We start from the raw sequence: 22939 nt of genomic DNA on the forward strand, positions 1-22939 counted from the left end.
CAGCATTACTCTTTTTGCCTTAGCTGATTTTTAAAATCTGCAATTAATAGGGTTCAAAAGCTGTATTGCCAAACAAATGAACAAAGTGTGGAATTACTAAAACAATGCTGAAGGGGATTGAATTAATGGACTGTTACTTACCCACTTGTATACTGTGAAACTTCTGCAAAGAAAGAAGATGCAGAATGAGCTTCTTCACTGTCTTCTTCAACCTGAGCAAGGGGGAGGCCTGAAAAAGAAATTCTGCAAGATGAATTTATAGAATAGAAATCTGTTGTTTTAAAATGTATTTGCTGTGTGTTAATTAATTTGAATGGTCACAATTAAAATTACTCTCAGGGATTTGTCTTATCTTGGATGAATACAGCTTTTCTCATTTTCCAAATATGATCTCTTAAAGTATACCCTTTATTTTTTTTTTTTTCTTTCAGAGTTACTGAGGTTTTGAACTCAGGGCTTCATGCTTGCGAGGCAGGCACTCTACCATTTGAGCCAAATCTCCAGCACTGCCTTTTCTTTTTATCACTGAATAATACTCCATTGTCTGAATGTACCATGATTTATTTATTCACTCACCTACTAATGGCCATCTTGATTGTTTCTATTTTTTCAATTATAAATACAGCTGCTATAAATGTTGTGTGCAGGTTTTTGTGGGAAATAAGTATTCAGTTCATTTGAGTAAATACCAAGGGGCATGACTGCTGGATTATATGGTAAAAGCATGTATCATCTGGAAGAAACTGCCAAATTGTCTTCCAAAGTGACTACTATTTTATACTCCCACTAAAAAACAAGATTTCCTACAGACCATATCCTTGCATTTTTGTTATTTAGTGTTTTGAATTTTGACCATTCAAACAGGTGTGTAGTGATATCTTATGTGGTTTTAATTTGTAATTCTGTAACGGCATGTATATGTTGAGTATCTTCTCATGTGATCGATCACATGCTGATTGTACTTCTCTTTGATGAGATGTCTATTAAGGCCTTTTGCACCACTAACCCTTTTTCTTTTCTTTTATATATATGTATACTTTTTTTTGTGTGGTGGTAATGGGGTTTGAACTCAGGGCTTCATGCTTGCTAGGTAGGTGCTCTACCACTTGAGCTCTGTTTTATATTCGTTATTCTTGAGACAGGGTCTCACAAACTATTAGCCCAGGATGGCTTCAAACTGCAATCCTCCTGATCTCTACCTCCCAAGAAGCTAGGATTACAGGCATGAGCCACCAGTATCTGGCTGCTTTTTTCTTGAGATGGGGCCAGGCTGGCTTTGAATTCCTAGGCTCAAATGATTTATCTGCCTCAGCCTCCTGAGTAGATGGAACAGTAAGCATACACCACTGTGCCTAGTTACTTATTTTTAAATTGAACTGTTTGCTTTGTTCCTTTGTCAAAGATCAGGTGATAGTATGTATGTGGGTTTACTAGACTCTTTATTCTGTTCCACTGAATTATCTATTCTTTTCTTGTACTACTGGGATTTCAACTCAGGGCCTCACATCTGCTATGCAGGAGCTCTGCTAATTGAGCCATGTCACCAGCCCTTTTTGTTTTAGGGATTTTGGGACTAGGATCTTGCATTTATGCCTGTGTGTCAATCTTGAACTGAGATCCTTCTATTTATGCTTCCCACAAAGCTGGGATGACAGGTGTGCAGCATCATGCCCACCTTTTCATTGGTTGAGATGGAGGTCTCAAGAACTTTTTGCCCAGGCTGGCATCTAACCTCTGTACTCTGATCTCTGCCTCCTGAGTAATTAGGATTTCTAGATGCATCTGTCATCTTTTTTTTTTGGGTGGTGGTGTGTCAGAGTCAGCAGTGGGACCGTGCCTGTGTGATTTGGCATCTGGCCTTGTGAGAAAGCTCCAAGGAACTGAGGAAAAGGTCTCAGAATCAGACATCCAGAAAAATAACAGAGCTCAAGGTTCCCCATCCTTCAGATGTAAATAAGAAAGTTATGCTAATCGTGTGCTTCTCCTGCCTCTCTGTTCCCGTTTTAAAAGAGACACAACAAAGGAGTTAATTTTAACTGTGCTTCCTTGTACTAATGTGACTTTGACATGTGATACTTGGCGTGCTTTTTCTGACTAAATGCTCTCTGTGAAAAAGGAGTATATAAAAAGCAGAAGTGATCTTCAATAAAGTGGCTATTGAGCACAACTCTATAGTCCCTTGATCATTTTTGGCTCTGGTCACCCAGGTCCAGCCGATAAACGTCAACAGCTGACACCCTGAACAGGGACCTGAAGGAAAATTTTGACAGTGACGCAGAGACCCTCACAGAAGGAGGTGAGACAAGATGGGCAAAATCAGTGTACAGTCCAGCCTTTTCTTTCACTCGTGCATCACTTTATTTATTATGAGGAGGACTGAGGCTCAGCACTAACTGAGCTCTTACAAAAATTAACACATGAAGGATGGACTTGCACTGATACATAAGAGCTGGTCTGACGTGAAAGAAAAGGAATGTTGCAGAAGGGTTGTGAATGTAGAGAGAGAAAAATGAAGAAATGGAAACAAAATTGGGATGAGGTATTCATGGGTGAAGTGAGGAGAGAGAGAGAAAGAGAGAAAGGAGAGGGAAAAAGAGAGAGAGAAAGAAAATAAAATGTAATAAAATGTTTAGAGATAGAAAAGGATAAAAGGTTTAATACACTCCTTCAATTGAGTTTCTATGTCTTAAAAATAAAAAGTAAATAAAAACAATTTAGGATTATTAAAATATGACAGAAATACTGAATCTTATTCTGATATTATAGGAAGATTGGAGGAGTCCATAGAAAAACAGGTGAGAGGACAGCAAATGCAAAATATCTTACTGCGTCAATTGGCTTTTTATAATGCTAACGAGGATTGCCAAAGTCTCATTCGACCAATTTGGGAGACCGGTGATATTATGGACTATTTAAGGGCCTATCGTGAGGGATTCCAAGATGGCAGCTAGAGGGAGGAAGCAGAAAGCGTGTTTCCTAAAGTAAAATCTTGGAGAGATGCTGGAGATTCACTTTACAGGAAAAACCACAAAGAAGAGGCAAAAATTTGACTCCTCCACACCCCCAGCCTGCACGTAACATTCCCACTTCACATTAAATGGAGAAACAAGGAGGGCTCCGGCGCTGCCGCCAGACGCCAGCGTCCAGACCACTTGGGAAGACGCAGACCACAAGATGAGCTAAGTAGTACATGGTACTCCCACAGACAACCCTGGGCCAGATCAGCATAGCCCCCTGGACAGACCGACCCCCACCCAGGGAAAAAAGAAAAAAAAATGAATAATAAGCAGTAACAACAACAAAAAACACACGTAGCAAAAACAGTGGGGTGCCTTGAGCGCCGAACGGGGGTGGGGGTGGGAATCGCTCACAGAACTGTAAATAAACAAGCCGGCCAGAGAAGGCAGGAGCGGTGGCACACGCCTAGCAACCAGGAGCAGAAAAGCTTGTAAAAGTGGTGTTTGGAGGAAAACTCCACAGGAGAGGGGGGAAAGACCCACTTCCCAGGTGAACTGTAAATAAACATGCCGGCCTAAGAAAGTGGCTGCAGTGTCACCTCCCCAGTGTCCTTGGAAAAGGGAAAGTGTGTAGCAGTGGCGGTCATGCCCAGGAGAACTCTAAGTAAACAAAGCCTGCAGGGCCAGGTGAGTGCTAAGCTCACACTTGAGATCTGCATAAATAAAGCCTCCAGCAACAGCAGGCTGACAGCAGCATGCAGGTGACCCGCAGCCTCAGATAGCCTATCACAGAACTGTATCCAGCCTCGATTTTTTCCATCCCTACCTTTGATGAGACAACAACTGAACTACACCTGCATGCTGAAAAACTTACTGAAACTGTACTGCATTTGAACTTGGGACATTTTGTGGTGTTTTTTATTGGTTTTATTTTGTTTTATTTTACCGCTTTGATGAGACAATGACAGAACTACTTCTGAGACACCATCTCCAGGATTGGAGGCTGAGGGACTATCACCAAAACTATTAAGACTGAAACTTCATGGCATTTTAACTTGGAGATATTTTTCTTTTCAATTTTATTTATTTATTTATTATTTATTTATTTTCAGTCCTCTCTCTGTCTAATGCCTGTTCAGCTTACTGTTGATCAGTACACTATCTCTCCCTGTTTATATTTTTGAAACTTTTTTTGGTTGGTTGGTTGTTTTCTTTTGTTTTACTTGTCTATTTGTTTTTCCCTTTCTTTAACTTCTTTGCTTTGCCTCACTTCTCACCCTTCCATTCTAAATATCACCATTGTTATTATTACAAGCTAGAAAATACTTAATTACACACAGTACAGAGACAATAACAACACCAAGGGCAATGATGGGAAGACAGAAAAAACAGGGAAACCAGTTTCTCCACAGCAAAAAATTGATACTGGAACCAGAGAGAAATGAAGAAAACAGATACTCAGATCCAGACTCCAACAAAATGAAGATAAACCATGCCAAATAACCCAATGAAGCCCACAAGAATAATCTAAAAGAAGAAACACTACAGGTACTCAATGAGAATTTTATAGAGATGATACTGGATATGGTCAACCAAAATGTCCAGGAGACACTCAAGAAATTCCAAGACAACAAAAATAGAGAATTTGAAAAAGCAAAAGAAGAAATAAAGGAAACCATAGAAGCACTGTATAAACACCAAAGTGAAATAAAGAACACGATAAATAAAGAGATAAATGAACTAAGGACGAAAACAGACAACATTACAGAGGAAACAACTCAGGATATGGAAAACCTCAGAAAAAAGAACGAAACAGAATTGCAAAACAAAACAGAAGGCCAATCCAGCAGAATAGAACAACAGAAGACAGAATATCAGAACTCGAAGATGAAATGGTAATTAAAGGAAAAACCGAAGAACTATTAGTTAAACAACTCAAGACCTGTGAAAAGAAAATGCAAGAACTCCCTGACTCCATCAAAAGACCAAACCTGAGAATCATGGGCATTGGAGAAGGAGAAGAGCTGCAAGCAAAGGGAATGTGTAATATATTCAACAAAATAATAACAGAAAATTTCTCAAATCTAGAGAAAACTATTCCCATACAGATGCGAGAGGCCTCCAGAACACCAAACAGACCAGATCAAAATAGATCTACCTCACAGCACATTATCATTAAAACAACAGAGACCTGAGAAAGAATATTGAAGGTTGTAAGAGAGAAAAACCAAATAACATACAAAAGTAAACCCATAAAAATCACACCAGACTTCTCAACAGAAACATTAAAAGCAAGAAGAGCTTGGGGTGAGATCTTCCAGGCAATGAATGAAAATAACTTTAAGCCCAGGATACTCTACCCAGAAAAACTATCATTCAAAACAGATGGAGCAATAAAAGACTTCCATGATAAGCAGAAACTAAAACAATATGTGACCACAAAGCCACCACTACAAAAGATTCCTCAGGGGATTCTGCACACAGAAAGTGAAACCGAACATAACCATAAAGGGGAAGCAGCACAAAACTACAGGAAAAGAAAAAGCAAGAAAGTAGAGAGTAACCTCAACTTAGGTACACATAACCAAACCTTCAAACAACTAAGACAACTAAAGGACAGGAATCACCACATACCTACAAGTACTAACACCTAATGTTAAAGGACTTAATTCCCCCATCAAAAGGCACCGTTTGACGAACTGGATTAAAAAGAAAAATCCAACAATTTGTTGCTTACAGGAGACCCATCTCACCAACAGAAATAAGCACAGGCTTAGGACGAAAGGCTGGAAGAAGATTTACCAAGCCAATGGCCCCCGAAAACAGGCAGGAGTAGCAATACTGATCTCTGACAAAGTAGACTTCAAACCTACATTAATCAAACGAGATAAAGGACATTCCATACTAATAAAAGGGGAAATAGACCAAAAGAAAGTAACAATTATCAACCTATATGCACCCAATGTCAACACACCCAATTTCATCAAACATACCCTGAAGGACCTAAAAGCATACATTAACTCCAAAACAGTGGTTGTGGGAGACTTTAACACCCCATTATCATCAATAGATAGGTCATCCAAATATTCAATAAAGATATGGTAGATCTAAAATATACAACAGATCAAATGGACCTAGTTGATGTCTACAGAACATTTCATCCAACTTCTACACAACATACATTCTTCTCAGCAGCCCATGGAACCTACTCCAAAATAGATCATATCCTAGGGCACAAAGTAAGCCTCAGCAAATGTAAGAAAACAGAAATTATACCATGCATTCTATCTGAGCACAATGCAATAAAACGAGAACTCAACAACAAAAGTAAAGACAAAAACACGCAAACAGCTGGAAACCAAGTAACTCATTGATTAATGAATAATAGGTCATTGATGAAATAAAAGAGGAAGTTAAAAAGTTCCTGGAAGTCAATGAAAATGAAAACACAACCTACCAAAACCTATGGGACACAGCAAAGGCAGTCCTGAGAGGAAAGTTTATAGCCATGAGTGCATATATTAAAAAGACTGAAAGATCCCAAATCAATGACCTAATGGTACATCTGAAACTCCTAGAAAAACAAGAACAAGCAAATCCAAAACAAATAGAAGGAGAGAAATAATAAAAATAAGAGCTGAAATCAACGAAATAGAAACCAAAAAAACCATACAAAGAATGAATGAAACAAAAAGTTGGTTCTTTGAAAAAATAAACAAGATTGACAGACCCCTGGCAAACCTGACTAAAATGAGGAGAGAAAAAACCCAAATTAGTAGAATCAGGAATGCAAAAGGGAGATAACAACAAACACCATGGAAGTCCAGGAAACCATCAGAGACTACTTTGAGAATCTATATTCAAATAAATTTGAAAATCTTAAAGAAATAGACAGATTTCTAGATACATATGATCATCCAAAACTGAACCAAGAGGAAATTAATCACCTGAATAGATCTATAACACAAAATGAAATTGAAGCAGCAATCAAGAGTCTCCCCAAAAAGAAAAGTCCAGGACCTGATGGATTCTCTGCTGAATTCTATCAGACCTTTAAAGAAGAACTGATACCAACCCTCCTTAAACAGTTCTCAAAATAAAAGGGAAGGAAAACTGCCTAACACATTTTATGACGCCAGTATTACACTTATCCCAAAACCAGGCAAAGACACCTCCAAAAAAGGAGAACTATAGGCCAATCTCCTTAATGAACATTGATGTAAAAATCCTCAACAAAATAATGGCAAACCGAATTCAACAACACATCAAAAAGATTATTCACCATGACCAAATAGGCTTCATCCCAGGAATGCAGCGATGGTTCTTCAACAAACGAAAAATCAATAAACTTAATAAACCACATTAACAGAAGCAAAGACAAAACCTACTTGATCATCTCAATAGATGCAGAAAAAGCCTGTGATAAGATCCAACACCATTTCATGATAAAAGCTCTAAGAAAACTGGGAATAGAAGAAAAGTACCTCAACATTATAAAAGCTATATATGACAAATCTACAGCCAGCATTATACTTAATGGAGAAAAACTGAAACCATTCCCTCTAAAATCAGGAACTAGACAAGGATGCTCACTATCTCCACTCCTATTCAACATAGTACTAGAATTCCTAGCCAGAGCAATTAGGCAAGAAGAAGGAATAAAAGGAATACAAATAGGTAATGAAACTGTCAAAATATCCCTATTTGCAGACGATATGATCCTATACCTTAAAGACTCAAAAAACTCTACTCAAAAGCTCCTAGACACCATCAATAGCTATAGCAAGGTAGTAGGATATAAAATCAACATAGAAAAAACATTAGCATTTCTATACACTAATAATAAACAAACTTAAAGAATATATGAAAACAATTCCATTTATAATAGCCTGAAAAAAAAACAAATACCTAAGTGTAAACCTAACAAAGGATGTGAACAACCTCTACATGGAAAACTATAAACTTCTGAAGAAAGAGACTGAGGAAGACTTTAGAAAGTGGAGAGATCTCCCATGCTCATGGATTGGTAGAATCAACATAGTAAAAATGTCTATACTCCCAAAAGTAATCTACATGTTTAATGCAATTCCCATCAAAATTCCAATGACATTCATTAAAGAGGTTGAAAAATCTACCATTAAATTTATACGGAAACACAAGAGGCCACGAATAGCCAAGGCAATACTCAGTGAAAACAACAATGCTGGAGGTATCACGATATCCAACTTCAAACTATATTACAAAGCAATAACAATAAAAACAGCATGGTACTGGCACAAAAACAGACATGAAGACCAGTGGAAAAGAACAGAGGACCCAGATATGAAGCCACACAACTATAACCAACTTGAATTTGACAAAGGTGCTAAAAATATATGATGGAGAAATAGCAGCCTCTTCAACAAAAACTGCTGGGAAAACTGGTTAGCAGTCTGCAAAAAATTGAAACTAGATCCATGTATATCACACTATACCAATATTAACTCAAAATGGATCAAGGATCTTAATATCAGATCCCAAACTCTAAAGTTGGTACAGGAAAGAGTAGGAAATACTCTGGAATTAATAGCTATAGTAAAAGATCTTTCTCAATGGAACCCCAGCAGCACAGCAACTAAGAGACAGCATAGATAAGTGGGACTTCATGAAACTAAAAAGCTTCTGCTCAACAAAAGAAATGGTCTCTAAACTGAAGAGACCACCCTCAGGGTGCGAGAAAATACTGCCAGCTACATATCAGACAAAGGACTGATAACCAGAATATACAGGGAACTTAAAAAACTAAAATTAATGAACCAATAAAGAAATGGGCAAGTGAACTAAACAGAACTTTCTCAAAAGAAGAAATTCAAATGGCCAAAAAACACATGAAAAAATGCTTACCATCTCTAGCAATAAAGGAAATGAAATCTAAAACCACACTAAGATTCCATCTCACCCCTGTTAGAATAGCCATCATCAGCAACACCACTAACAACAGGTGTTGGTGAGGATGTGGGGAGAAAAAGGAACCCTCTTACACTGTTGGTGGGAATGTAAACTAGTACAACCACTCTGGAAAAAAATTTGGAGGCTACTTAGAAAGCTAAACATTGATCTACCATTTGATCCAGCAATACCACTCTTGGGGATATACCCAAAAGAATGTGACTCAGGTTACTCCAGAGGCATCTGCACACCCATATTTATTGCAGCACTACTCACAATAGTCAAGTTATGGAAATAGCCAAGATGCCCCATTACTGACAAATGGATTAAGAAAATGTGGTATTTATACACAATGGAATTTTATGCAGCCATGAAGAAAGAAATGTTACCATTCGCTGGTAAATGGATGGAAGTGGAGAACATCATTCTGAGTGAGGTTAGTCTGGCCGAAAAGACCAAAAATCGTATGTTCTCCCTCATATGCAGACATTAGATCAAGGGCAAACACAACAAGGGGATTGGACTTTGATCACATGATGAGGTGAGAGCACACAGGGAGGTATGAGGATAGGTAAGACACCTAAGAAACCAGATGGCATTTGTTGCCCTCAACGCAGAGAAACGAAAGCAGATACTTTGGGGCAACTGAGGCCAATAGGAGAGGGGGACCAGGAACTAGAGAAAAGGTTAGTTCAAGAAGAATTAACTTAGAAGGTAACACCCATGCACAGGAAATCAATGTGAGTCAACTCCCTGTATAGCTATCCGTATCTGAACTGGCAAAAACTCTTGGTCCTTCCTATTATTGCTTATCATTTCTCTTCAACAAAATTAGAGATAAGGGCAAAATAGTTTCTGCCATGTATCAAGTGGGTGGGGGGGGGAGAGAGAAGGGGCGTGGGGGTAAAGAGTGCGTGGGAGAAGCGGGGAGAAATGACCTAAACACTGTATGCACATATGAATAAAATAAAAATTAAAAAAAAAAAGGCCTGTCGTAATGGAGGTACTTTTAAACATAAAGCCAGAGTTGCTGGTTTAGAAAACATGGCAATACAGAAACCAAAAACAGCCAAATGTTTTAAATGTGGCTCCTAAATAATGAAAAATTACAGGCTTTAAAACAAGTAGTTCAAGAACAATTAGAGCACAAACATACAGAACCTTCCTTTTCTCCTTGGAATTTCCCAGTGTTTGTTATTAAGAAAAAAATCAGGAAAGTGGAGACCTTTATTGGCTTTGTCCTTTTCTGGGTATACCAAATTATAAACTTACTAATTTGTTTTCTATCTTAGAAGGTGATACTGCCCTGGACAGCCCTCGGACTTTAACACCTGCTGCTGAAAATGAATTACGATTTTTTGAGTCACGATTACAGACTGCATTTCTAGTAAGATTTGATCCTTTAAAACCTATTTCCCTCATAATATTTCCTTCTCCTTCTAACATTACCTTTACTGTTTATCTCGTCATTTTTTGTATAAGATACTCCTGTGTCCAGTGACAATTAAAATCTTACAAAACTTCTGAAGCCATGGTCACACTGGGATTGCTGTGTTTAAAAGATAAAAAAGGGGGAACTGTTGGAGTCAGCTGTGGGACCGTGCCTGTGTGATTTGGCATGTGGCCTTGTGAAAAAGCTATAAGGAACTGAGGCAAAGGTCTCAGAACCAGACGTCCAGAAAAATAACAGTGCTCAAGGTTCCCCAGATGGCTTCATGTCCTTCAGATGTAAAGAAAAAAGTTATGATGACCGTGTGCTTCTCCTGCCTGTTTCCGTTTTAAGAGACACAACAAACGACTTAATTTTAACTGTGCTTCCTTGTACTAATGTAACCTTGACACGTGATACTTGACATGCTTTTTCTGACCAAATAGTCTCTGTGAAAAAGGAGTTTATAAAAAGCAGTAGTGATCTTCAATAAAGTGGCTATTGAGTACAACTCTATAGTCCCCCTCATCTTTTTTGGCTCTAGTCACCCAGGTCCAGCTGATAAATGGCAACAGTGGTGGTAGTGGTGGGGGAAAGTGTGGAAGACAGGGTATTGCCATGTAGCCCAGGGTGGCCTCAAACTTATGATCCTCCCATGTCATACTCATAAGTATACCACCACATGTGTAGCCTTTTCTACTCTCATATCCATACACACTGTCTTTGTTACTGTAGCTTCATAGTAGGTTTTAAATTGGGTAGTGTCAATACTCTAAATTTGTTCTTCTCCTTCAATACTTTTGCCTTTCTGTATAAATTCTAGAATTAGTTTGTAAATACTCACAAAATAACTTGCTGAGATGGTGATTAGGTTTCACCTAACTATTCTGATTTACTCTTCCCTTGTATGCTAAAAATTTTGATTCCCAACAATATTGTTATTTGGTTTATCCTAAAAATTACCTAAAATAATTTAAAGTCTCACTAGTACCACTAATATGAATCCAATTTTAGATTGTGGGTAGGCGTAATTCTTTTGTTGCCAGATTATACCCTGCTGGGGTGATCCAAGCTACTGTGGAGGTAGACATCCTAGCTACTTTGGAGGATCACAGTTCAGACTCAGCCTGGGCAAACAGTTCTCAGGGCTCTATCTCAAAAACACCCAATGCAAAACAACTGACTAGCAAATGATGTCCAGAGTTCAATACCCAGTACTGCCAAAAAAAAAAAAAAAAAAGAGAGAACATAACCCACTCGAAAATGCAGTTGAAGTACCGTGTTTTAAATCACTCGCAGCAACCATTTTCTTTATATACTTTCTTTTGTTTGTTGTTTTGCTTTTCTAAAATTATTTCCACCCCCATTTCTTATTTTTTAGCTAACTACATTTATAGAGCTTAAAAATCAAACTATATTTTAAAAGGACATTCATTAGACTCCTTGCTCAAATCATTTCTCTTTACCTCACCTTAGTAGCAACTACTTACATACTTCTATTGTTTCTTTTATAGAAAATATAAGCAAATATGAATATATGTAAATATATCCACTGTTTTTTGGGCAGTACGGGGTGGGGGGCTTTGCACTGTATACCCACTGTTCTGGACCTTGTTTTGTTTCCCATTTAATAATATCATTAAATCTTATTCATTCCAGACTGGCCTTGAATCCTGGGTTCAATGATCATCCTGCCCAGCCTACAGCTAGGATTATAGGTACTTGCCACCATACTTGGCTAGGATAGAATCTTAGAAGTAGAACTGGTGGATCAAAAGGTGATTGCATATGTAATTGTGCTGTATTTTAGTCTATTATCACTTTAATAATCTATTTGTCTTCTAAATTATCTGAACTTTTAGTAGCCCTATTGGTTACTGGTACCCAGAACTAGACTTTATTTTCTATTAAAGACTAACAGGGACACTTACAATTTCATTATGTGGCATTACACTCTTGTACCATCAAATGAACAATCCTTTAAAAACACTTAATGACAGAGTGCCTGCCTAGCAAGTGTGAAGCCCTAAATTCAAACCCAGAACAACCAAAAAAGAAAAAAACAAAACAAACGAACCAAAAAAACACTTAATGAGTACTTACTGGGTAAAACAAAGGATGGTAGATACTTGAGGGTAAGAAGAAAGATTCTGAAATTTAACTGTTCCTGTCATCAAGAAACTTGTATCAAGGAAGGAGGAGCTGAGCACTGGTGCTCATGTCTATAATCCTAGCTACTCAAGAGGTAGAGATCAGGGAGATCTTGGTTTGAAGTCAGCCCAGGCAAATAGTTTGCAAGACCCTATCTGAAAAAAAACCCTTTATGAAAAAGGACTAGTGGAGTGGCTCAAGGTGTAGGCCCTGAGTTCAAACCCTAGTATCAGAGAAAACAAAGAAAAAAGAAAGGGGAACAGGCAGAAAAGAGAAGCAGGCAAAGTAGTGAAACAACACTAAGAAACAACTACAAAGGATTATAAAATAAGATAGTAGGTGATGAATGAATGCTACAAGGTGAACAAAGCTGAAAGAATCAAGAATGGTTTCACGAGCAGACTTAGCAAAAGGCTGAAAGTAGTCAGGAAACTGGGTGCTGGTGGCTCATACCTATAATCAATCCTAGCTACATAGGAGGCTGAGATAGTAGGATCCCAGTTTGAAGCCAGCCCAGGCCAAAAAAACAACAAAAAAAAAGTTTTGAGACCACATCTCAATGGAACAAATCTGGATATGTGTCTATCAACCTAGCTATGGCAGGAAGCATGAAATAGAAGGCTAGAAGTCCAGGCTGGCCTAGGCAAAAGCAAGACCTGATCTCCAAAATAACCAGAGCAAAAAAGGCTGGATGCATTGTTTAAGTGGGAGAGTGCCTGACAAATGCAAAATCCTGACTTCAAACTCTAGTATCTCTGAGATTAAAAAGAAAGAAAGTACTCAGGCGGATATAAGCCTTAGAGAAACCATGAGAATGAGGAATTCGAAAAAACAGACAGGCAAGTCAAAATGGAATCTCTGCATATGTGCAGAGCAGCTACAAGTGAGACAAGTGGCTTCCACTAATTATTCCCCTCACAGCTTATTCTACCTTTCCCCATTTAAATGGCATCTGCAAAGAGATAAATGAGTAATCATTCAACAAAAGACATAAAGACTTACAAATACATAGTATGATTAATCACAAGCATAATTAATTCTGCCAATAAAGCATGAACAAATGTTATTTACAATTAATACCCAGATGGGAGCTTTACCTGTGTCTATTGTAAGGAGTATCTGAAGCGTGTGTGCCATGGTGATCAAATGGAAGAGATAGAGGTGGTTATAGGAAGAACTAATTGATGAAGGCTGCAGATCAACAGTATCATCCCAGTACAAAGATGGGAATGCTAACACAGCACCTACCTATGAGAGAAAAATGGACATCAACATGGGTAACGACAAAAGCGCAACACGAATTAATCTCACAACTAAACATAAAGGGCACATAAACTGTGCCTGTGGGTTTTTTTTTTTTTTTTAAATAATCACCACATTTTTCTGAGTTATTCAACAGAGAACATAATGTAGCATAAATGGAGGACAAAGGTCACCATTTTGCTGAGTACTTATTTTAGGTCTAGGTAGTGGTTTTCAACTGTGTGTTTCATAGGATTCAACATTACAATCACTTGGGGAGTTCTTAAGACAACACTGACACACAGGCTTCAGACCAGTCCAATCAAATCAGAATCTCTGGGGTTAGGGACAGTTATCAGTATTTTCAAAGTTCCCCCAGGAGATTACAAAGGAGATTCAGGGTTAACAACTATCAAGTAGAGGCCTAGATAATGAGGGATGGGGGGGCGAGGGGAGTGTTGGCTTTAAACCTACATCCACAAAGTCATGAGTCCCAACCTCATTATTGGATTTCTTCACAGAACTTCACTTAAAGGAATGAGATTATCACAAGGATGGAAAAGTTCTGCATGAAACTCATCTGACAGTTCTCACTTGTCATAGGTATTCTGAGGAAACCTAAATGCATTTATAGTCTGGTCCCTATTACCAAATAATTAATGATTTTAAAATAGCTCACACTGTTATTTATAATGTAAACAAGTCAAAAAAAGGGAGTGGGAGGAAGCACAATACAAAATAAGGAAAAATCTGTTTGTACATACACTAACAAATATAACCAACTAGGACATGGCCAATTACAAAGTAAGCTTTTAATTTTAATGTGATTTTGATGGTCTCAGTCAAATCTATACTTAATGGTAAACAGAACTGACAAAAGACCAAATTTTAAAGGTTGAACACCAATAGTTTATAATCTTGAACAAAGAGTATGAATTTGAATAAGGAAAACATATTAAACTTGTTGACTTCCCCAAAATTTTACTGAACACTTACCAAAACATGAAATAGATCTATAGATAGAAGACATGGTGTATCTTCTGATTGTAGGTTTGGAAGAACAACTAAAACAAAAAGTTAATGTAATTCAGTCAGTAAGATAGTAATGTACTTAAATAAAATGCAAGCTAGAAGCATTTAAAACTTTAAAGTTTCTGTGTTTTAAAACACAGAACCCAGCACATCACACCCTTAAGATATGAGAATCATAACACAAGAAAAATTGAACTGAGAAAAGGCTACTAAAAAACCTTGGGTACAATTTAAGGGTTGAAATGTAAGATCCTAGAGGAAAAGGTGAATGAAGTAGGGTAACTGAAATATAGACTACTCAAAAATATTTGCTGGATGGGGGTATAGCTCACTGATAAAAGCGCATGCTTAGCATGCAAGAGGGCTCATTACCTGGCAGGCCCCTCACCCCCAAATGCTAAATGAGTAATAAGAGTTGCTTTTATAAAATTTTCCCTTTATCAATCACATTCCTTCCTTCCTTCCTCCCTCTTCCCTTCCCCTCATTTCTCTCTCTCTCTCTGTTTGAACTCCAGGCCTCATACTTGCTAGGCAGGTGCTCTACCACTTGAGCCATTCCCCATTCCACTAGCCCTTGGCACCCAGCCTAACACATTTCTAAATGTTCTGTGATATATAAAGAGATTTGGGACAGAGGGGTGGGTGGGTCAGGGAGAGCATGCAAAGCAGTATAGGGGAAATGAGGATGCAGAAAACCCTCCTGCACAAAATTAGACAATTGATTTTATGGACTGACTATATGGAGGAAATGTAAACAGCTCAAAAGCTATCATCCCTCTAATTTGGTCAGTCTCTAGGGAAAAGCATAAATCTAAAAGTCAGGGAAAGAGTGGCAAGGAGAAGAAATCAAGAAATCAAAGGGCTAGAGGTGTGGCTCAAGTGGTAGAGTGCCTGCTTAAAAAAAGTTAAAAGACAACAGGGATTTTTTGTTGTTGTTGTTGAGATAGGATATGGCTATGCAGAAGGCCTTGAAAACTGTTTTTTTTTTCGTGGTACTGGGGTTTGAACTCAGGGCCTCATGATTGCTAGGCAGGCGCTCTACCGCTTGAGCAATTCCATAAGCCCTGGCCTTATCTTTTGATCCTACTGCCTCAGACACCAAAATGGTGGATTACAGGTATGCACCACCATGCCTAGCTAGGAATGGTTGTGTATATATAAAAATGAAGGAATTAACAATATTTTAATAAAGCTATTATTTTTTAAAATAAGGGAGAGAAGATTCTTTTCAGATTAGCTCAATTCCAAGATTCTAAACAAAAAAGCATAAAGGTTAAGTCATGGGCTTTGGAGTCAGACTGAAATGAGTTCCAATACTACCTATGATTACCTGTCACAGGGAAGAAACTTAAAATCTTTAAGTTTACACTATTTACAAGATTATTGAAAGGTTTATTAACATATGCTCAAGCATAGCATACAGTAACTACTCAGTGTTATGATCATAGAGCTTTGCCATTAACTAGCTGTGTGACCTTGAAAAGTCACTTGCTATTTCCAGGTCTCATTCCTTTATACTAAAATTTTTCAGTACTATTTCTGATACTGAGTTAGCATGTCCATGAGATCACCTATCTTCCTTTCTTTCTTTCTTTCTTTCTTTTTTGGTAGGACTGGGGTTTGAACTCAAGGCTTCATGCTTGCAAAGCAGGCGCTCTACCACCACTTGAGCCACAGCTCCAGTCCAGTTTGCTCAGGTTGTTTTGTTGTGTGTGTGTGTTTGAAGTACTGGGGTTTAAATTCAGGGCCTCATGCTTGCTAGGCAGGCACTCTGCCTCTTAAGCTACTCTGCCAGCCACTGCTCTGGTTACTTTGCAGATGGGGGTATTATATACGATTTTCCTGGGCTGGCTTGAACCAGGATTATCCCAATCTTAGCCTCCCATGCCCAGCTCCTACCTTATTTTCTTCTGTGGGTTATAACTTGCTTTACTCTAAAAACATTTAAATAACTCCTAATTCTATGTCTTGAATTCTACTACTTTTTAGCCACTGGCATACTTCTGTCATCAAAATTTTCTTCTATGCAGTTCTGAAACTGGTTACTATAAAAACTTATTTTAAAAATCAAAAGTCAATTTTAGCATGGATATTTTTGTTTTACCTATAGGTTAAATCACCTCTTTATGCTAAATTAAGTTTATGTAATATAGTAGGAAAAACAAGGGCTTTACAGTCAGGCCTGGACTCAAATATTCTGTCTCTTACTGGTTTTATGACAAGGCAAGTCATATAACTCCCTAAGCGTAAGTTTTCTTGTTGTAAATGGAGAGACCAATGATGTCTTCAAAGATGGTGATTAGAAGAAATGAGATTAAATAAGATAGTAGTACAGAGCTCACATGGTTAACAATGCACAATGTATATTGTACTGTTCCTGCTGAATCAGCATATTAAAATAATATTCATCACCTTCCATACAAAACAGCTCTACTCTGGAATACTTTATTTCTCTCAAATTTTCTGTTATTCATTTTAGTTCACAATCTTGTCTTTGCCCAGACCAGCCCAATTCCTTCCTTAATTCCTATTATGATATCCATATACATATTACCTCTAACTTTTCCTGAGCCCCAGAATACCAATGCTCAAAACTTTAAAAAAAATTCCCAATTATCTAAAGAATAAAATTCAGACTTCTCACTTAAGATCTTCTATTTTGTGCCACACATGGTGGCACATGCCTGTAATCCTAACACTCAGGAAATTTAGGCAGGAGGACCGTAAAGCCAGCCTGGGCTACACAGCAAGACCCTGTCTCAACAAAACAACAGAAAATGGACTGGAGGTGTGGCTCAAGCAGTACAGCAGCTACCTAGCAAGAGTGAGGGTCTGAGTTCAAACCACAAATGCTGCAAAAATAAATAAATTGATACTCAATCATAAGCCTTAAAATGGAAGGGAATGCATCATTTTATACCTCTTTATATAGTTTACAGCCCCAACGCAAAAAAAAAGACATCCCAGATAAATTTTCACATGAAAAAAATTTCATAGTAGGCACAAAGGGCAAAAGCACACACAATTTTACCAGCTACTGCTAATTAGACATTATTAGCAATAATAATCACTTTTGTCTGCCATTTGTGATAATGTTAGTTTTGTCTGGTACTTATTTTGAGGTATGTTAAACATTATAATCTCATAATGTGCAATGAGACCATATGGAAGGGTATATGAATTATGACTGAAATGAATGATGCCAAAAGATTAAAAAACCAGAAAATAATATGCAAACAGGATAAACTGTTAAATAATAGGAAGTGGTCCTAAGCACAAAGACAGGCAGGTGTAACATATGGAAAGTTCTGTGCCTGTGCAATTGACCACCAAGAGAGAAAAGCAAAAAACTGAAAGAAAACTTTTAAGTGTACAGCTATGGGAACAGCTTCAATATTAGATTCCTAATAACATAAGCTAATTTGGGAAATAGGCAGAAGTTATTCTAAAAATGTAAAATCTGAGCATGCTTGAAGTTTCTTTTCTTTTTTTGAAATGTGGTCTTGCTATGTTGCTCACTCTGATTTCTAACTTGCATTCCTCTTGTCTCAACCTCCCAAGTAGATCAGATGACAGACACATGCCACCATGTCAAATTTAGATGGCAGCCTTGGATGGAGCTGAGGAATCCCCTCATCATTGGAGTAGGCAGAAGGCTATGCAAGAAGAGCTTTTCAAGGTAATGAAGCTGCTCTTTGTTGGGGAAAAAGGACTGCTAGTTTTAATGAGAAGAAAAACTATACCTGACGAAAACTGAAAACCTAAGTAATTCTGTTATTTGGTGGAAATGTATCTGGAAAGTGCGAGCTGAAATCTCCTACCCATGACAAAATAATTTAAAAACAGCCCTTTTAAAGGCTGACCTGTTTGAGTGCAGAGGAGCTTTTGCAGCAGACTTCAAATATATGAATGAAAGTACAAATAACTAAAATGAAAGTAAATCAATTCTTCTGGCATGTAAACTCTTATCCTTCTTACTAGGAGCAAATGAGGACTTAGTAAATTTCTACCATGTTAAAATGTAAGAAAAGAAGCTGTTACAGACTCTCTCAAAGAAAAGGCATGGGCCTGAGTTCTAAGACTATCACAATTAGTATTTCTATTATTTTACATGACTCAATAACAAAGTTAAATATATCTTAAAGTAGTCTATTCAAATCATTTCTCCTTTTCTAACCAGACGTGGAAGTTAGTGGCTGTATTAGTTCAATAACCTAGATAGGCAGAAGGAATATAAGCTGAAAATATTTAGAAAACACCTGATTTTTAAAGTAAGTATTACAGGGGTAGCTATGCATTTTACTTACTTATTTTTGGTAAGCCTACTATAGGCAGTGAGATTCCATTAGTGAGTGCTCAAAATCAGTATGGTGCAATTGTTTCTTAATGAAATATACTGCCAGAAATGAAGTAGAAAAATACACATAATAATTATACACATAATAAAAATACAACATAATAATTAAGAGAAGTCTCTACCTGACAGAAGACGAACCAAATGTTTCTGTATCAGGACCTGAGGACAGGTCATCCTTTGTGCAACTGCAAACTGCATCAATGCTTTCAGCCCATTGTGCTAGATTGTAAGAGGGGAAGACAAAACAAGAAAGACGACAGACCTAAGTCTTCACTGCAAAAACCAATTCTAGCTATCAGAAATGATTACAGACTCATTGTATACTTTACATTCAAATTATATTATTCTTACTACCTATAAAGTTTTATGATTTTACTAAATTTCTAACAGATTCTCCTATGACAAATAAATATTAAAGCTATGATCAATTTCAATTATTTTTTAAGTACTCATTTTTTTCCAGAGTTAATTTTGTAAACATCTGGCCTATTTTATTACAGAATTATGTTGTTCTTTTCAGAAAAAAGGACAAAAGATTATTTAAATGATAAATTAACTATGGAATTCTTTAACGACAACAACAATAAACAAAGCCTTCCCACAAACTACATGAACTCTATTGGAATATACATACCTGCCTATTTTGAAGTGCTCCAAATAGAGGTTTTCCTTCATCTCCCAATAAGTTTTCTTAAAAAGTAGGAAAAATACAAAAATAATAAATTCAGAATAGGGCAACAATTGTACTTTTTTGGTTGTTTTTTATTTGAGATAAGATATTGTTACGTAACCCAAGCTGACCCTGAATTCGCTATATAACCCAAGCTGGCCTCAAACTTACTATCTTCCTGCTGCAGGCTTCTAAGTACTAGGATTACACCACACCCAACTCCCTGTCTCTGAATGGACTATAATAAATGACCCTTTGATTTGATTCCTCAGCTAATGTCTTGTGCCAAGACATCCAGTAATTTCTCATCATCTCTGTAAGGGATGAGATAATTTAGCTAATTATACACTAAGAATAAATACATTTCAATACAAAGATAACTATGTAAGGTAATACATTTGTTAACTAACTTGGTTTAATCATTCTACAATACATTCATATCACTCTTCAGAACACCATGTTGTGCCTAATACAATTTAATTTGTCAATTAAAAAAATAGATCATGTCTGTTCAATGAAAAAACCACTACAGCAAACATAATACACTACTATACTAATCAACTAGAATCCAATTGCTAGATTACAAAACCACATATGAAAAGAGTGTTATTTCCAGTGAACTTCTTCTCATCTCCTTTATAACAAAACAATGACTTTTATGTTCGAAGTCTAAATATAAATTCCTGATGCTTGTCTCTGCAAAAAATAGTAAAATATGAAATACCAGTTGAGTATTCCTAATCCAAAATGCTCTAAAATCTGAAACTAAAATATTTAGATATCTGGACTGGGGATCCTCACAGATAAATAAACTATGACAATATTTCAAAATAAAAAAAAACCCTAAAATTTTAAACAATTCTAGTCCCAGGCATTTCAACCTGTACTTTCACTGAAAATATGATGAGAAAGCAGACAAAAGAACTACTTCAAAAGAATGATTTATATTTCTTCTAAATTTGTCCATATTCTACTCTATTTAAATCTCATTTTTCAAATGAGATTTGTAACTTCCAACTGTAATGAGACAATGTGCTAAAAAAATTACTGAGAATTTCTAAGTTGATTCTTCTTTATTTACCTTTTATTCCTGATAGTGTAAAGTTTTAAAACTACCACATTTTTTTTTTTTTGCAGTACTGGGGATTTTAAACCCAGTTCCTTGTGCATGTTAGGCAAGCACTCAACCACTTGAGCCACTCACCCAGCCCTTTTGATTTTTTTTTTTTTTTTTGAGATACTTTTGGCTGAACTAGCTTTGCATTTAAGACCTTTGTGCCTCCACTTCCTGGGTAGCTGGGATTAGAGAAATGTGCTACCAGGCTTGGCTAAATCTGCCACTTTGTGACTAATGCATGCTTTGTGCTATACCATTAAAATGCATTAAACTTACGTTAAAAATAGCTACTGTGGTAATTAAAAATAATCAACATAAAAAATTCTCAGACTGTCAAGAGTGGCTTAAGCTGTAAGAGTGCCTGCTGCCCAAAAAAATAAAATAAAAATTCTCAGATTGAATGGCATCAGGCTACACTAAAATACTGAAATACTAATAGTCTTCAAACAAGTCAAAGTATTTGGGGGCCATTAAGAGAAAGAAAGAAAGAATGTCTGGATAATGTTAATTCTATTTCATGGAAACGTCTGGACCACTTTTCTTATGGGCTTTACCAATTGCCTGGATAGTAAAAGCACACGTGCTCCAAGTCATCATGGGGACCCGAGGGTCCATTTCATCAGGAGGCACTTTCAGTCCAATTCGATAAATTGTTGTGGCAAAGAGAATGACCATTTCCTTGATGCTATTAGAATATTTGATCCTAAAAAGAAAATGAGCAATTTATACAATCATTTACTAAAAAGGCTACTTCCTGAGAACTCTCACTAGGTACTGAAGTAATAGAAATAAACTCGTTTTGACATAATTGCTCTTTGAAAAATTAGAGATTAGACACTTCGTAAGATCTACTTTGATAAGAAAAAAATGAGGAGCAGAATTGTATCTCTTAAAGGTAGAAAAATGTCTCTAAGTGGTAATGATCCATAAAAGATGCAGTAAATAATCACAGTTGGAAGGGCTGAGGTCTAAATTAAGGGACAGATTGGGCAGCAGGAATAAAATTCAGTGTAGATCTCACCTACCAATTTTGGTATTTGGAGAAGGGTGTTAGTAGGGTTGTGTGCGCAACAAGAGGATTGGACTTTGAGCACATGATAAAAGCGCGAGCACACAAGGGAGGGGTGAGGATAGGTAAGACACCTAAAAAATTAGCTAGCATTTGTTGCCTTTAACGCAGAGAAACTAAAGCAGATACCTTAAAAGCAACTGAGGCCAATAGGAAAAGGGGACTAGGAACTAGAGAAAAGGTTAGATCAAAAAGAATTAACCTAGAAGGTAACACACATGCACAGGAAATTAATGTGAGTCAACTCCCTGTATAGTTATCCTTATCTCAACCAGCAAAAACCCTTGTTCCTTCCTATTATTGCTTATACTCTCTCTTCAACAAAGTTAGAGAAAAGGGCAAAATAGTTTCTGCTGGGTATCTAAGGGGGTGGAGTGGGTGGTAAGGGAGGGGTTGGGAGCAGGGGGGAGAAATGACCCAAGCATTGTGTACACATATGAATAATAAAACAATAAAAAAAATAGGGTTGTGTGTGTTTACAATAGCCTCAAAAAAAATCAAATACCTAGGTGTAAACTTAACAAAGGATGAGAATGACCTCTACAAGGAAAACTACAAACCCCTGAAGAAAGAGATTGAGGAAGACTACAGAAAGTGGAGAGATCTCCCATGCTCATGGATTGGTAGAATCAACATAGTAAAAACGGCTATACTACCAAAAGCAATCTACATGGTTAACGCAATTCCCATCAAAATCCCAATGACTTTCATCACAGAGATTGAAAAATTTACCCTAAAATTCATTTGGAAACGCAAGAGACTGTGAATAGCCAAGGCAATACTCAGCAAAAAGAACAATGCTGGAGGTATCACAATACACGACTTCAAACTATATTACAAAGCAATAACAATAAAAACAGCACGGTACTGGCACAAAAACAGACATGAAGACCACTGGAACACAATAGAGGACCCAGATATGAATCCATACAACTATACCCACCTTATTTTTGACAAAGGTGCCAAAAATATACGATGGAGAAAAGA

The 22939-nt window shown here is 37.1% G+C and overlaps 1 protein-coding gene across 4 annotated transcripts in view; it reads right to left on the reverse strand.

Moving 5' to 3' along the window:
* Ubr1 (ubiquitin protein ligase E3 component n-recognin 1) overlaps positions 1 to 22939 on the reverse strand; it is a 146781-nt gene that overhangs the window by 22660 nt on the left and 101182 nt on the right. For all 4 annotated transcript variants that reach the window (XM_020167348.2, XM_074065779.1, XM_074065780.1 and 1 more), the window contains 6 exons: positions 21438 to 21586; positions 19731 to 19786; positions 19219 to 19315; positions 14704 to 14771; positions 13563 to 13713; positions 142 to 229 (listed from right to left, as the gene is read on the reverse strand). In XM_020167348.2, the coding sequence (XP_020022937.2) occupies positions 142 to 229; positions 13563 to 13713; positions 14704 to 14771; positions 19219 to 19315; positions 19731 to 19786; positions 21438 to 21586 (609 nt within the window). The remainder of the gene's footprint in view (positions 1 to 141; positions 230 to 13562; positions 13714 to 14703; positions 14772 to 19218; positions 19316 to 19730; positions 19787 to 21437; positions 21587 to 22939) is intronic.

Source organism: Castor canadensis, chromosome 2 (genome assembly GCF_047511655.1).
Source record: "Castor canadensis chromosome 2, mCasCan1.hap1v2, whole genome shotgun sequence".
Classification (NCBI taxonomy): Eukaryota; Metazoa; Chordata; class Mammalia; order Rodentia; family Castoridae; genus Castor; species Castor canadensis.